This window comes from Nyctereutes procyonoides, unplaced genomic scaffold (genome assembly GCF_905146905.1).
Source record: "Nyctereutes procyonoides isolate TBG_1078 unplaced genomic scaffold, NYPRO_anot_genome, whole genome shotgun sequence".
NCBI lineage: Eukaryota > Metazoa > Chordata > Mammalia > Carnivora > Canidae > Nyctereutes > Nyctereutes procyonoides.
In genome coordinates this window covers 8,307,431-8,322,973 of record NW_026575140.1, presented here as the reverse complement: position 1 = coordinate 8,322,973, position 15,543 = coordinate 8,307,431, and the positions used below count along the sequence as shown (strand labels likewise).

The window sequence follows — 15,543 nt, the reverse complement described above, 5'->3', positions numbered from 1 at the left end:
CAAATGCCTCTTTTCTGTTCCAGGATCTTATCTACCACATCACATTTTATCATCATATCTGCTTAAACTCTGACAGTTTTAACCTTTCCCCTCTTATAAAATTTTAATTTTTTTGGTAACAGTTTGAGATATAATTCACATATCATAAAAGTTGCCAATTTAAAGTATACAATTCAATGGTTCTTATAATATGGACAGAGTTATTCAGTGATCACCACAATCAATTTCAGAATGTTTTCATCATCCCAAAAAGCAATCCTTACCCCAGTTATTAGCTCCCAATACTTTCCCCTTTCCCAACAGCCCTAGGCAACTTCTTACCTAGTTTCTGTCTCCATATATTTCCCCATTCTGCATATTTCATATAAAGGAACCATATAGGCAGCTCAGTGGTTGAGCATCTGCCTTTGTCTCAGGTTGTGATCCCAGGGTCCTGGGATCCAGCCTGCATCAGGCTCCCTGCATGGAGCCTGCTTCTCTCTTATGCCTGTGTCTCTGCCTCTCTCTCTCTCTCTCTCTCTCTCTCTCTGTGTGTGTGTGTGTGTGTCTCTCATGAATAAATAAATAAAATCTTAAAAATAAATGCATACATACATACATACATACATACTAAGTAAATAAATAAAGGAACCATACAATTTGTGGTCTTTTGTGACTGGCTTCTTTCACTTATAATGTTTTCAAGGCTCATCCCTGCCACGACATGTTTCAGTATTTTATTTTTATAAAGACTAAGTAATAATCCACTGTATGTATAAAATACAGTTTGTTTATATTTGTGCTGTTTCCACCTTTTGGCTAATATGAACAGTGCTGCTATGAACATTCAGGTATATAAGTTTCTGCATGGACATATGTTTTCAATCTTTCTGAGTATTATACCAAGAAGTGGAATTGCTGCATCAAGTGGTAACCCTAAGCTTATCTTTTTGACGAACTGTCAGGCTGTTTTCCAAAGTAGTTGTACCATTTTACATTTCTATTTAGCTCCCTTTTTACAGATAGGAAACTGAAGCCCAGAGAGATTAAGTAATTTGTCAAAACCCATACAGCTGAGCAGCAGAGGAATGGAGGTACACCAAGGTGGTCCATCCCAGAGTCCTAGCTCTTGACAATTACATTCTTCGGGTAGAGCCAAGAGAAGCTGTGAGATAACTGACTTTCTCATCATGTCTGATTCTCATCCTTTAGGAAGGGTGCCTACTCTCTACATCCCTGTTTGTGATATTTCTCTGCAGATTTGGAATCCACAAATTAATGGAGACCGGGAGAACAGTAACAAAAAAATCACAAAAAAGAAATAAAATTATTGCAAAAAACATTTCGATGAAAAAATATTATATACTCAGATTTTTTTAGTTTAAAGGGAAAGCAAGGGTACATACTAGCAGTAGTCAAGTACATAAAAGGTTAAGGTAATAAGAGTTTATGTGTGAGACATTTTTTACCTCCTTGAATGAGAAGAAATGGGTTGTGATCTATAGGATAATAAAGACCTCCTCATCATTATCAGACACTGAAATTCTATTGGAATCTTTAGGGAACCATCCAGGAATATTATTATTATGATGTAAATTGAATCCTCACTAGGAGGCAGGAAGGTGGACAAAATGACCAACAGTCTGATGGCTTGATGACTTTAGAGATTTTGTGCAAACACACATGCTACAGTCTTTGGTTCACAGACTCAAAGTCCTTTAACCAGGACTAACTTACCCTGAATAGCAGACAGATATACGAAGGTATCTTCATGCTCCAAGTTCTCCAAGAATATCTGGAACCACAAAATAGAGCAGTGCTATGATTTGCAAAGAGCAAGCAGGAGACCCTTACAGCAGCCTCAAAAGAATAAATGCTTTTCTTCTTGTCTTAGCTAGACATTGGTCTGACTTCAGAATTTTGTAGAGAAAACAGTATATATGTTTGAAGTCCTATTTTTACAATAGCTAAAGAAGGGCAGCAAGTTAGGGGGAGATACTTCTTGAAGTGGCTAAGTATATACCAGAAGTCGGCATGGAAACCAAAATCTGAGGAAAAAATTCTGAACATTTTCTCCACGTATACTACCCATGGTGGACAACATTCTCACGTGTATCATGAAAGACTACCAGTCATGACACACACGATGCCAAGTTTGGGGTTATGTCCAATTGACAGCATATTTGCTATAATTTGGTCTTTTTCTCTTCCACTCAGAAAGTATATGGAAATGCAAGTGACAGAAATGTTACTGGGATAACCTTGAATCTATTCTAATTTATTTTTTAAAACCTTTTGCAAATTTTGGCACTTCAACTGACATTAGTAATGAATTATTTTCAACAGATGACCTCACAATTTAGGAACAAACCAGGGTATGTCAACTGCAGAGGGCACTGCTTATCTAGAAGCTATGACAGCAACATATTAAATTCAGGCCCTAATATGAGGGCCAGAGAACAGGAGTGGCCATGCGCCCATATTCTTCTTGCTTGGTATCTGGTGGGGGGGGACGGGATGTCTGTTCTATATACAGCGATGCATCATTTGCTGGCACAGTGATTCTTGGTACCAACTTGATGCTGCCGGTCTCCACATCTGCACCATGCTACAGAGAGCCTAGATTAGTTAAACTGGAAAGAAGGCCAGATTGGAAGGGGTGAGGGTCATGTAAATAAAGGAAGCTTAATCCAGGGTAGTGGCCATGGGAATAAATAGGAAGAGATACATATTTGAGAAATTTCTTGGAAAAATAATTGACAGGACCTGACCGATCATGGACAGAAGATGAAGGTTAAATAAGTTAAAGAAAATTCCAAAGACATTCATAGCATTCACCATCTAAACAGTTATATGGGGGCACCTGGGTGGCTCAGTCATTTAAGGATCTGCCTTCAGCTCAGGTCATGATCTCAGGGTCCTAGGATAGAGCCCCATGTCAGGCTTCCTGCTCAGTGAGGGAGCTTTCTCTGCCCCTCCCCCTTGCTCGTGTGTGTGTGTGTGTGTGTGTGTGTGTGTGTGTGTGTGTGTCTGTGTGTGTGTATGCACACGTGCGCACACACTCTCCCAAATAAAATCTTTAAAAAAAATAAACAGTTGTATGATGGGATATTTTTGATGATTACTCAAAGGAGATATATAATGAGGTTTTTATGAATATTTCAATGGCAACAAATCCTTGGCATATTTCTGGCCTTGGTTTTCTCATCTATAAAATGGGGATAATACCAATACTGCAGCTATTATGAGAACTGGAGATAATGTCAATTATCTGGCTCAATAAACAACAGTTATTATTTTTATTATTACTGTTAACTTATTTGAGAAAAAGGTAGGGGGACAGAGGGAGAAGTAGGAACTCAAGCAGACTCTGCACTGAGCACAGAGCCCGATTCGGGGCTCAACCTCATGACCCTTAGATCATGACCTGATCCAAAACCAAGAATCAGCTGCTTCACAGGTGCTCCAACAGCAGTTATTATTATTATACCATTGGTTCTAATACTTTAGTGAGCATAGATAAATGTTTTTAATCAGAATTATAACTCTTAATCTAATGGCTGAAGTACATGAAAGAGGAACAGCTATGTGGCTCAGTCAGTTAAGTGTCTGTCTTCGGCTCAGGTAGTGATCTTGGGATCCTGCTCCCTGCTCAGTGGGGAGCCAGTTTCTCCCTCTCCCTCTGCTCCCCCTTCAATCACATTCTCTCTCTCTCAAATAAATAAAATCTTAAAAAAAATAAAGTATATGAAAAAGATGATAACAATGACAGTGAGCTTTTTATTAGATGCTCATTATGTGCCTGGCACTATAACTAGTGCTTTACATATAACTAGTTTTTTTTACAAGGTATCAGCAGGGCTGCAGTCATTACCTCTAAAGTCTCTTTTATTTTTTAGTTGTTTGTTTGTTAAACTAAGCTCTACACCCAATGGGGGGCTTGAACTCACAAACTCGAGATCAGTAGTTGCCTGTTTTACCAACTGAGCCAGCCAGATGCTCCTACATGAACTATTTTATTTTACATCTTTCTTTTTTTTTAATATTTCATTTTTAAGTAATCTCTACACCCAAAGTGGGGTTCAAACCCACAACCCTGAGATCAAAAGTTGCATGCTATACCGACTGAGCCAGCCAGGTGTTCCCCTAAATCTTGCAACATAAAGTGAGTCCTATTGTTATGTACCACTTTGCAGATGTAGAAATTGAGGCTCAGAAAATTTAAATGACTTAAGGGACCTGGGTGGCTCTGTCTGACTTTGGCTCAGGTCATGATGATAGAGTCTCATGTCTGGTTCCCTGCTTGGCTGAGAGCTTGCTTCTCCCTCTCTCCCTGCCCCACACCTACTCATGTGCACACATGCGCATTCTCTCTCTCTCTCAGATAAATAAGTAAGATCTTTAAAAAAAAGAAAATGTAAATGATTTATCCAAGAAACTGGCCTGGGATTTGATCTGTAGTCTCTAGACCCTTTGCTCTTAATCTCTAATCCATACTGAGGTCAGGAAAATTCACACAAAACTGAAAAGATCCTCAACTAAGCATACATTTTTCTCCCACATACATCTCCAATGTAAGGAACAGCTTCTTCACTGTGATGGGGGGAAAAGGTGAAGGTTGGGGGGTGGGGGGAGGGCCCAGCTCTGCACAATTCCCCTATTAAAAGGGGCCCAGAGGGACGCCTGGGTGGCTCAGCAGTTTAGCGCCTGCCTTCAGCCCAGGGCGTGATCCTGGAGTTCCGGGATCAAGTCCCACATCAGGCTCCCTGCATGGAGACTGCTTCTCTCTCTGCCTGTGTCTTTGTCTCTCTCTCTCTCTGTCTCTCATGAATAAATAAAATCTTTAAAAAAAAATAAAAAAGTGAGTTAAATAAATAAACAAACAAACAAACAAATAAAAGGGGCCCAGAAAAAATAGGTGGTTTCTTGGGAATCCGCCCCTTTCTTTTCCTGTTCATGCTCAACTGAGCAGTCTCAGGTGGTGATCTTTTTTTTTTTTTTTAATTTTTATTTATTTATGATAGTCACAGAGAGAGAGAGAGAGAGAGAGGCAGAGACACAGGCAGAGGGAGAAGCAGGCTCCATGCACCAGGAGCCCGATATGGGATTCGATCCCGAGTCTCCAGGACCGCACCCTGGGCCAAAGGCAGGCGCCAAACCGCTGCGCCACCCAGGGATCCCTCAGGTGGTGATCTAAGTCTTTCCTGTGTCTAAGTCTTGCCTCCTCAGAACAATTACAGTTTCCCTAGGGGTAGTCCAGGGCAATGCTTGATACATAGTCAGGGCTCCTGGAAAACTGCCCCACTCTGTGTGCATATGTTTTTCCAGTGTGTTCTACTCACCTTGAGAAGCTTCTCTTGCATCTCAAGGACTTTTGCTTCTTTCTGCTCTATCCAGCAGGAAAGAGTTCGCAGAGCAGCAGCCCGGGTTGGAATTTGAGGATCATAAGCTGATAAAAGAACCTCCTGGAGCTGGTCTGTGGTGATGCTTCCAGATTTCTGGTTCGTAGTCATTCTGGGCTCACTAACCTCTTGAGGAATGAGTGGAGTAGGAGACTTCAGGGTTGTTTCTTTGGATTTCTCATGGCTTTGCTGTTGTTTGAGGTGAGACTCATCAGCATAACTTTGACTGGTTTGCTGCTGCTCTTCTATTTTTCCTTCTGCATCCTTTTTGTTCAGGGTACTTTGGGCAGCCTCACTGACAGCCTCAGTGGAGAAGGCTCCATGGGTAGAGATGGTGATGCGAAGATCGACAGCAAGCTCCTGGATGACAGGGTCAGGGTGCACCTTGGAGACTTTCTCCAATAAAGGCAGCAACTGCTTCAGGACAGCAAAATCACATGACTTCAACTACAAAATAAAATGAAAAATGCCAAACCAGTGAATATAGCAGATGTTAATAATGCCTGAACACTAAGAAACATTCTGAGTAAGAAGGTCAGGGAGCGTATCTTATTCATGGTGTAATCAGCATAGTCTAGCACTCTGTATTGTTGAATAATTATAGCTAACACTTATTAAATACCCTGTGCAGGTACTTTTCTGAGTTAAAAATACACCAATGATGCATATGATTATACTTAATTTTTACAACCTGGTGGGAAAAACATGGTTATCTTATGGTTTTAATTTGCATTAGCCAGACTACCTACCAGGGCTGTTAAATATCCTTTCATGTTTATTGGCTGTCTGCATTTCTTTTTCTGTAAATAGCCTTTTTACATCCTTTGTTGTACCCCACTTACCTATTAGACTGTCTCTACAGTTATTCTTATCATATCAGATTTTAATATTCAGTCATATGGTGAAATTCTTTTCAAGATGATTATTTTTTTACTTTTATTATCTTTTTTATTGCATTATTGTATTTTTGGCCTCTATGTACCTTTTACTATAAAAAGATGAGTTAATATTAGCAAAGTACTTAGCACCTGACACATAGTAAGCACTATGTGTTTTAAAAAGAAATATGACAGACAAAAACACACATATTCATATTCCTATGATTATTATCTACATTCTAAACAGGAGAAACTGACACAAAGAACAGTTAAATAACATGTACATAGTCACACGACTGGAAGATGGTAAGATATGAATTCAGTAAGTATGGTTCCAGAGTCCACAGTCTTACTTTTTAATAAAGTTTTTTATTTATTTGACAGAGAGAGCATAAGCAGCAGTCAGTGGGGGAAAGAGAAGCCGACTCCCCACAGAGAAGAAAGCCCAGTGTAGGGCTCAATCCCAGAACCCTGGACCGTGACCTGAGCCAAAGGTGGATGCTTAACTGGCTGAGCTACCCAGGCATCCCAGAGTCCACACTCTTACCTAATACCCTACAAAGTCTCTACTGAACAAATAAAGCAGTTCTTAACTACATTTTCTAAAGAGGCTGGTCAGCATTCAAGGACATCATAGGTCTGGAAAGGATTGGGACAATAACTGGCAAAAGAGGATTTCTCCTAGAAAGTGAGAGTAAAAATTACAGAAGGTTTTATTCTCTCCAGAAGCTTCGTGCTATAATGCCATATGCCTTACTAGGAAAAGTGCATGTGCAGTCAGTAGAGAAGCAAGAATCAGTGATAATCCTTTTCTGTTTGAAAACACTAGGAATATCATATGAGGCTTCATTAGTTCCTGACATCTGAAAACCTTACAGGTCTTAAATCCTTTTAAGAACAAAGCAAGGTATTTACTATTTGCTCATTCTCTCACTTCATTATCCAACCAACCAACCAACCACCCTTGTAGGACCTATATAATATTCTCATTTAAACTCTACATCCACAGAACTATTACTGTTTATTTTCCCCAACACTTTCCTTCCAAGTACATAAAAACCTGAGGTTCATGTCAGGTTTGTACCTGTAGAATTTCACCATACATTGCCCTCAGATTTTTTTTTTAAGATTTTATTTATTTATTCATGAGAGACAGGGAGAGAGAGGCAGAAATATAGGTAGAGGGAGAAGTAGGCTCTCTGCGGGGAGCAAGATGTAGGACTCAATCCCAAGACCCCAGATCACAACCTGAGCCAAAGGCAGATGCTCAAATGCTCAGCCACCCAGGTGTCCCCAGATTTCTTTTTTTAAACAATTAGGAACTATGCAAAATAGACAGAAGGTAAAATTTCTAGCTTTGTAACATATGCTGACTTATCTGCATGTGTACAAGTGACCGTTCCAATATTACTATATCTTAAAGGGAGAAGAGAATACATGTTATCTAAGTAAAGGGCCAATTATATGAGGAATCTGTGGAACTGGGAAAGATATTTTAGTATTAGATAGTAATAGATATTTAGTTTGTGTTATCATTACCCTAGACTTCATTCATTGCTTCTGTAGTATTATGGACATTTATTTCTTCTTTAAGCATCTGAAATGGGAATATCTACTTATAGTTACAGTGTATGGCCTCTTTTTCATTTCTACTATATACACTAGTTTCTTCTTAAAAAAAAAAAGATAAATAGACCAATGGAACAAAATAGAGAACCCAGAAAGAGATCTATATATAGTCAACAGATTTTTTAAATTTTTTTAATGGAAGTATAATTGACACACACTGTTACATTAGTTTCATGTGTCCAACACAGTGATTCCAGTATAATCAACCGATCTCTGACAAAGGAGCAAAGTTAATACAATGGAGAAAAGGCAGACTTTTCAACAAATAGTGCTTGAATGACTAGACACTCATGTGCAAAAAGATTTTTTTTTCCGGTGCAAAAAAGGTGTTTTTATTATAGTACAAGGGCAGGATCTGTGGGCAGAAAGAGCTGCCAAAAGATTATTTAGACACAGACTTTACACTATCACAAAAATTAACTCAAATGGATCATAGACTTAAATGTAAAATGCAAAACTATAAAATTCCTACAAGACAACATAAGAAAAAATCTAGATGACTTTGGGTATAGCACTGACTTTTTTAGATTAAAAAAAAATCCATGAAAGAAATAACTGATAAATGAGATTACATTAAAATTTTATCTTTTTTTATTTTTTTAAAAGATTTTATTTATTTATATATTCATGAGAGACAGAAACACAGGGAGAGGGAGAAGCAGGCTCCATGCAGGGAGCCTGACGTGGGACTCGATCCCAGGTCTCCAGGATCACGCCCTGAGCTGAAGGCGGCGCTAAACCGCTGAGCCACCAGGCCTGCCCACATTAAAATTTTAAAATTTTTAAACTTTTACTCTGTAAAAGATAATGTTAAGAGAAAGAAGACAAGCCACAGACTAAGGAGGAAATATGTGCAAAAAACTCATCAATAAAAGATAGTTATCCAAAATACACAAAGAACTCTTAGAACTCAGGAGTAAAAAACCAAACAACTCAACTTACAAATGGGCAAAAGATCTTAACAGACTCCTCTCCAAAGAAGATATATTAGATATACAGCATATAAAGAGATGCTCAATATCACATGTCATCAGGGAATTACAAAGTAAAACAAGATACCATTACACACCTCTTAAAATGACTTAAATCCAAAACTGACAACACCACATGCTGGTAAGGATGTGAAGCAAGAGGAACTCTCATTCATTGTTGGTGGGAATGCAAAATGGCACAGCCACTTTTGCAAGGCAGTTTGGCAGTTTCTTACAAAACTAAACATACTTTTACCATATGTTCCAGTAACTGAGCTCCTTGGTATTTACCAAATGACTTGAAAACTTATGTCCATACAAAACCCTACACATAGATGTTTATAGCAGCTTTATTCATAATTGCCAAAACTTGGAGGCAACCAAGATGTCCTTCAGTAGGTGAACAGATAAATAGACTGTGGTACATCCAGACCTCGGAATACTATTCAGCACTAAAAAGAAATGAGCCATCATGGAAGAAGCTTAAAAGCATATTACTAAGTGAAAGCAGCCAGTATGGAAATGCTATGTAGTATATACTCCCAACTAAGTTATATTCTGGAAAAGACAAAACTGTGGAAACAGTAAGATCAGTGGTTGCCAAGGGTTTGACGGGAGAGATGAATAGGCAAAGCACAAAGAATTTTAAGGGAAGTGAAACTATTCTGTGGGATATTATAATGATAGCTACATACTCATTACACATTTGTCAGAACCCATAGAGGTTACAGTACCATGCGTGAACCACCATAATGTAAACTGTAGACTGTGAGTGATCACACACACACACACACGGTGGGTCAATGTAGGATCACTGACAGTAACAAATGCATCACTCCTATGCAGAATGTTGCCAGTATGGGAGGCTGTGCTCTGTGGGGCAGGAGATGCATAGGAAATCTCTGTACCTCCTGCTCAATTTTGCTGTGCACCAAAAACTGCTCTTAAAAACAGTCTATTAGGGGATCCCTGGGTGGCTCAGCAGTTTAGCGCCACCTTCAGCCCAGGGCATGATTCTGGAGACCGGGGATCCAGTCCTGTGTTGGGCTCCCTGCATGGAGCCTGCTTCTCCCTCTGCCTGTGTCTCTCCCCCTCCCTCTCTCTCTCTGTGTGTCTTTCATGAATAAATAAAATCTTTTTAAAAAATAGTCTATTAATAAAAAAAACAACAACTATATTTTCTTCCAGTTTTCAAACTTCCTAGGCATTGTGGAATCATCTTATTCAATTGGGTAACTTCTTAAATCATAATAGGCACATAGGTAGATTCTGAATCAAATAGTTTATAAGGCTTAAGATTAAAGTTATGCATTCTTTCAGCTTTGTAAGCCTATAGATGTCCCACTGTGAGAATAATCAGTAAAGCCCAAGACTGCAGATACCAACTATTTTGTTCATAAATGTTCAAAAAATTTTTGAGGTACAAAGTAATATTCACTTAATTGATAAACATGAAAATGGAACCACTAAGTAATTATTAATTATTTTTCAAGGGTTACCAAGAGCCATATCAAAATTAAGAATTAACCACAAAGCCCTCATTTCTACTCCTGTCACTGCTACTCAGCAGAGATTTCATATCCAGACTTCAGAATTCTGTGTGGAAAGCCCTGAGGCTTGAAGCCCACAAGTGAGTGACAGATTTCTTTATCTGGCTGTGCCTCTTCCAGAGTCTCAGGTATACTTTAGGAATGGAACATGCAGAGCTATGTCAGCTATGTCTATGACTTCTTTCAGGGCATCAGGAATGAACCAGTTAGAGAATTGTTCTGAATTTCTGCAAGTTTTCAAATTTAAGAACTGGAGGTTGGACTGGTAGGGAAGGAATTGAGGGTAGTGAGTGGTGGGAGGGAGGATGCCTGCTAAGGTAAGCATATGAGAACCAAGTTGACAGCCAGAGGAGGGCATGTGTACACTGAAAAATCCCCACATGAGCCTCTGCAAGGCTCACCTAAGGAGCATACAAATTCTCATTATGCCTTATCCTACCCAGTGAGAATCACTTTTTTGGAGGACTCCAAGGGCCTCTTCCAACAATAAAATGCTACCTAAAAATCCCTAGTTCCAACAAGTACTTAGGTTTATTCTTTGTATTCTCATTTCTATATATCATCTATGTTTCTTCAGATATTTAGCTGAGTTGTTTATATGTCCAGTTCTTACTTATAATGTCACTGAATTTATTTACAAGTGGTATTCTTTTTTTTTTTATGATAGTCTCACACACACACACACACACACAGAGAGAGAGAGAGAGAGAGAGAGAGAGAGGCAGAGACATAGGCAGAGGGAGAAGCAGGCTCCATGCACCGGGAGCCTGACGTGGGATTCGATCCCGGGTCTCCGGGATCGCGCCCTGGGCCAAAGGCAGGCGCCAAACCGCTGCGCCACCCAGGGATCCCTACAAGTGGTATTCTTATTCTAAGTCAGTGCGCAGTACAGCCTGTTTTATAATGAGCAACATATAAAAACACATATGAGATACAGAAATATGAATCTTCTTTTAAAAAATTAAGAATTCATTGGATTAATCACAGCCACTAGAAGGTGAACTCCATGTGGGCAAAGAGGCATATAATAAAGATTTCTTGAATGGGTTTACTCCATGATATTCTCAGAAAATGCAGTATGAGATCTCAGAATTTGGGTTTGAGTCCCAGCCCCACCACCCTGAGCCTCAAAGCTCAGATCAGCTCCATGGCAGCAGTACTTTAGGGGACCTAATGGGTCCTGCAACATTATCAAGAAACTGCTTCCTAGGGGGCCAGGGAAGTTACCAGCATCACGCTTTTATTGATAAGCAACCCTGAAATTTAGAAAATGAGTTTGGAATACCACTTGTCTTGTTAGCAGTCTTAGACCTACACTTTCTCCAAATTGACTCCTCTTCCCAGATACTATATTCTAATAATCACCTTAATTACATACATTAGAAAGGAAAGAAAGGTTGCAATGTTGTTAGACTCTGTTCCATTAGCTAAAACAATGATGAACTCTAATTGGGGGTAGGTATAGTATAATCTAGACTCTGAAATAAAAGCCCTAAGCCTCATGATGACTGTCTGAAAACATAATTAAGAATCATGACTTTTTTTCTAATACAAAGATGGAAAGCTCAGCATTACTATAGAAACCCCTTATGAATTCATGAATCAAACAGAAAAAAATTAGTAGATCTAGGGCAAAAGTGGCGTGTTTATGTTCACTTAAGTAAATGCAAAGTCAGAGGAATCCAGGATGTAATCAGTGAGTCAGGATGGCTCATGGAAGGGCAGGGACAGGTAAGGGATATATATTTGCATCACTCAGGTGAATCTCTCTTAAAACATGACTAATTTACATAGCCAATCCCCCCAACAACAGGCTTATAGAAGGGGAAATGGAAATACTTGTGTTCTACTTTCCATTTGGGGTGTGGCATAAAATTATAGGTGTTAAATAAGAGAAAAAAAAACACACTCTCAACTTAGAGAAACAAAGACTATTTTTAATATTCAACCAGAAAAACAAAAACCAATCAGGCCAACTAAATTCAATAACAATATAACTTAAGAAAAATTATTCCTTTGGTGAATACCTCCTTGACAATTCCAATGGCAGGGATATAATAGGACTTTAGAAACTGAATGAAAAATGATTTCTTCAAACTACTTAGAAAATAAAAAATTGGGAGTGCTAAGTAAATCTACCAAGAAATGGATTCACATTAACAAGAGGCCCAAATAAAATTTCTTTTCCTTGGGATGCCTGGGTGGCTCAGTCGCTTAAGCACCTGCCTCCTTCTCAGGTCATGATCCCAGCATCCTGGGATCAAGCCCCACATTGGTGGGGGGAGGGTCCCTGCTCAGCAGGGAGTCTGCTTCTCCCTCTCGCTCTGCTCCACCCCCCCCCCATTGTGCTCTCCCTCTGTTAAATAAGTAAATAAAATCTTTTTAAACAAATTCCTTTTCCTTTTAAGGACAGGGTAAAAGGAGGCAAATTCTAATATATCACAAATCAGTATCAAATTTGAATCTTCAAATTAAAAAATCCATTCCTAGAGGGTTCCCCGCTCATTGCTAAGAGTTCTAACCAGTCTGATTTTGGATCCAATTTCATTATACTTGCACTAAGCTTATTCTGCTTTCTTGTAGTTTCCTAACATACACACATGCCCACCTCTCTCCTTGTCTGGCACACCTCTGCCTCTTGGTCTCTACAGCTCAGCTAACATGGGCCGTCCATCAGTATTTAAGTACACCGAACTCTTTCTTGCTTCCTGGCCTTTGAACATGATATTGTCTTCATTTTTTATTTATTTTTATTTTTTTATTTTTATTTTTTTTTTATATTGTCTTTAACTGAAAGAGTTGCCTCCACCTGTACCACATACACCCCCAAACTCCTATTCACCATTCAAGTCTTATCTTAAACTTACATTTCCTCAGTAGAAACCTTCCCAGCCTAGGTTAGATGTTCTCTTGGTACCTTCTTCTTCTCTTTTCAGGCACTGCATTCAATTTGAAGTATATTTTTTGAATACTTAATGTCTGACTCCCTCACTAGCAGTAAACTTCATGAGGATAAGGACCATGTTTGCTTTGTCCATGACAATATTCCTAGACCCTTCACTGGCACACAGCAGTAAGAAATAAATATTTTTTGAGTATTTTTTAAATTCTTAAAAATTATAAGTATGTAAAAGATATATGTACTCGGGACACCTGGGTGATACAGTCAGTTAAATGTCCAACTCTTGGTTTTAGCTCAGGTCATGGTCTCAGGGTCCTGGAATAGAGCTCTGCATTGGGCTCCACACTCAGTGTGGGGTCTGCTTGAGATTCTCTCCTTTTCCCTCTGCCCTTCCTGCTTGTGGTGTCTCTCTCTCTCTCTCTCTCAAATAAATAAATCTAAAAAAAAAAGATACATGCACTGGACACAAAGCTTTAACATGCTATATGATATGGGTTAAACAATGGATCCCGTGCTAAAAGAAAACTATTCAAAACAGAATCCTAAGTAATCAGCAGTTTACACAGGTTTGCCCCCACTACAGCAGTAGGGACAAGGGCTGAGCTTTGGAGAGCCCTTAGAGTAAGGGATAGAGAAGGTAGTATTCACCAAAGATGCAAAACAGTATGCCAAGTATTTCCAAATCAATGTTGTGTCAGGTCAGAAAGAGCCCTGACCTTCTGAAAGTGAAGTCTACACAGGTGATAAGGTAGAAGTGGTACAATTTTCTCATCCTCTACTTTGGAGAGAATTCTCATTAACAGCCTGACTTGTTTATTATTCTAGTTCTCCTAAGCACAACATCCATTCTGATTTCTCACAGGGGTGAAAAGAGAAGCAACAAGTTTCTCTCTTCTCTCCTCCTTCCAACCAACTTTGGCTCATGTTGGCAACTCACCTGAACAGCTCCTCCCAGCATGACAGCCACCAGCCCCATGGACATGCTCAGTGTCTGCGACTCCACAGGATTCTCTGCCTGGTGGGCCACACTTGCACATGCTCGCTGCAGTGTTGCTGCTACAAAGTCCACAACCTATGACAGAAACAGAATGTAATATCAGTGAGGAATAAGAAAAAGAATCTCAAAAATTCTCTTTATATGTTATGTCTACATCCTTACCTCCTTCCTCATCAACATCATGAAGGCAAGAACCTACCAGAACAGGCATGGTACTCAGTGTCTTTTATGTACAGGCCCACATCTCATGTCAACTCTAGAGGGTCAGTGCCTCATTTTTTTTCAAGATTTTATGTTTATTTGAGAGAGAGAGAGAGAGAGAGAGAGAGAGAGAGAGAGAATATGAACAGGGAGAGGGACCGAGAGAAGCAGACTCTCCACTGGACAGGGAACCTGATGTGGGGCTGGATCCCAGGGCTCTGAGACCATGACCTGAGCCAAAAGCAACCACCTGACTGACTGAGCCACCCAGGTACCCCCTTATTTTTTAAAATAAACTCTATTCCCAATGTGGGGGTCAAACTCATGACCTCACAATCAAGAGTTGCTGGTCTACCAACTGAGCCAGCCAGGTACTCTTTGTCTTCATTTTTTTTTAAAGATTTTATTTATTTATTCATAAAAAACACAGAGAGAGAGGGGCAGAGACATAAGCAGAGAGAGAAGCAGGCTCCATGCAGGGAGCTCGATGTGGGACCCGATCCCAGAACTGTGGGATCACACCTGGGACGAAGGCAAGCACTCAACTGCTAAGCCACCCAGGTGTCCCTGTCCTTATTTTTTGATGAAGAATCTGTAAGCTAGTCAAAGCCATGAAGTTAATAAATGAGAAACCTCATTTATACCTTCCCAAATATTTTATTTTTAAGATCAGCCCAAATATTTTAATATATTAATCCAACTTCCTTGATTTTTCATGAATTTTGACAGGAAATTAAAATGAAAAATGATTTGATACTTGCTGATTATCTTAGATGGTCCTAGATCTGTTTCTCCTTTTTTTTTTTTTTTAAGATTTTATTTATTCATTCATGGGAGAAACAGAGAGAAGCAGAGACATAGGCAGAGGGAGGAACAGGCTCCCTACAGGGAGCTTGTTGTGGGACTCCATTCCAGGACCCCAGGATCATGACCTGAGCCAAAGGCAGACACTCAACCACTGAGCCACCCAGGTGCCCCAGATCTGCTTCTCCTAATGAGGCTTCCTCCTCAAGGACTCCCCTGCTCCAATTCAG

At 39.6% G+C, this 15,543-nt stretch overlaps 1 protein-coding gene across 1 annotated transcript in view; it reads right to left on the bottom strand.

The window, feature by feature from the left end:
- TANGO6 (transport and golgi organization 6 homolog) overlaps positions 1–15,543 on the bottom strand; it is a 210,878-nt gene that overhangs the window by 132,471 nt on the left and 62,864 nt on the right. Inside the window, exons 12-14 of the mRNA XM_055306190.1 lie at positions 14,249–14,383; positions 5,322–5,828; positions 1,717–1,774 (exon numbers count right to left, since the gene is read on the bottom strand). Coding sequence (XP_055162165.1) covers positions 1,717–1,774; positions 5,322–5,828; positions 14,249–14,383 — 700 coding nt within the window. The remainder of the gene's footprint in view (positions 1–1,716; positions 1,775–5,321; positions 5,829–14,248; positions 14,384–15,543) is intronic.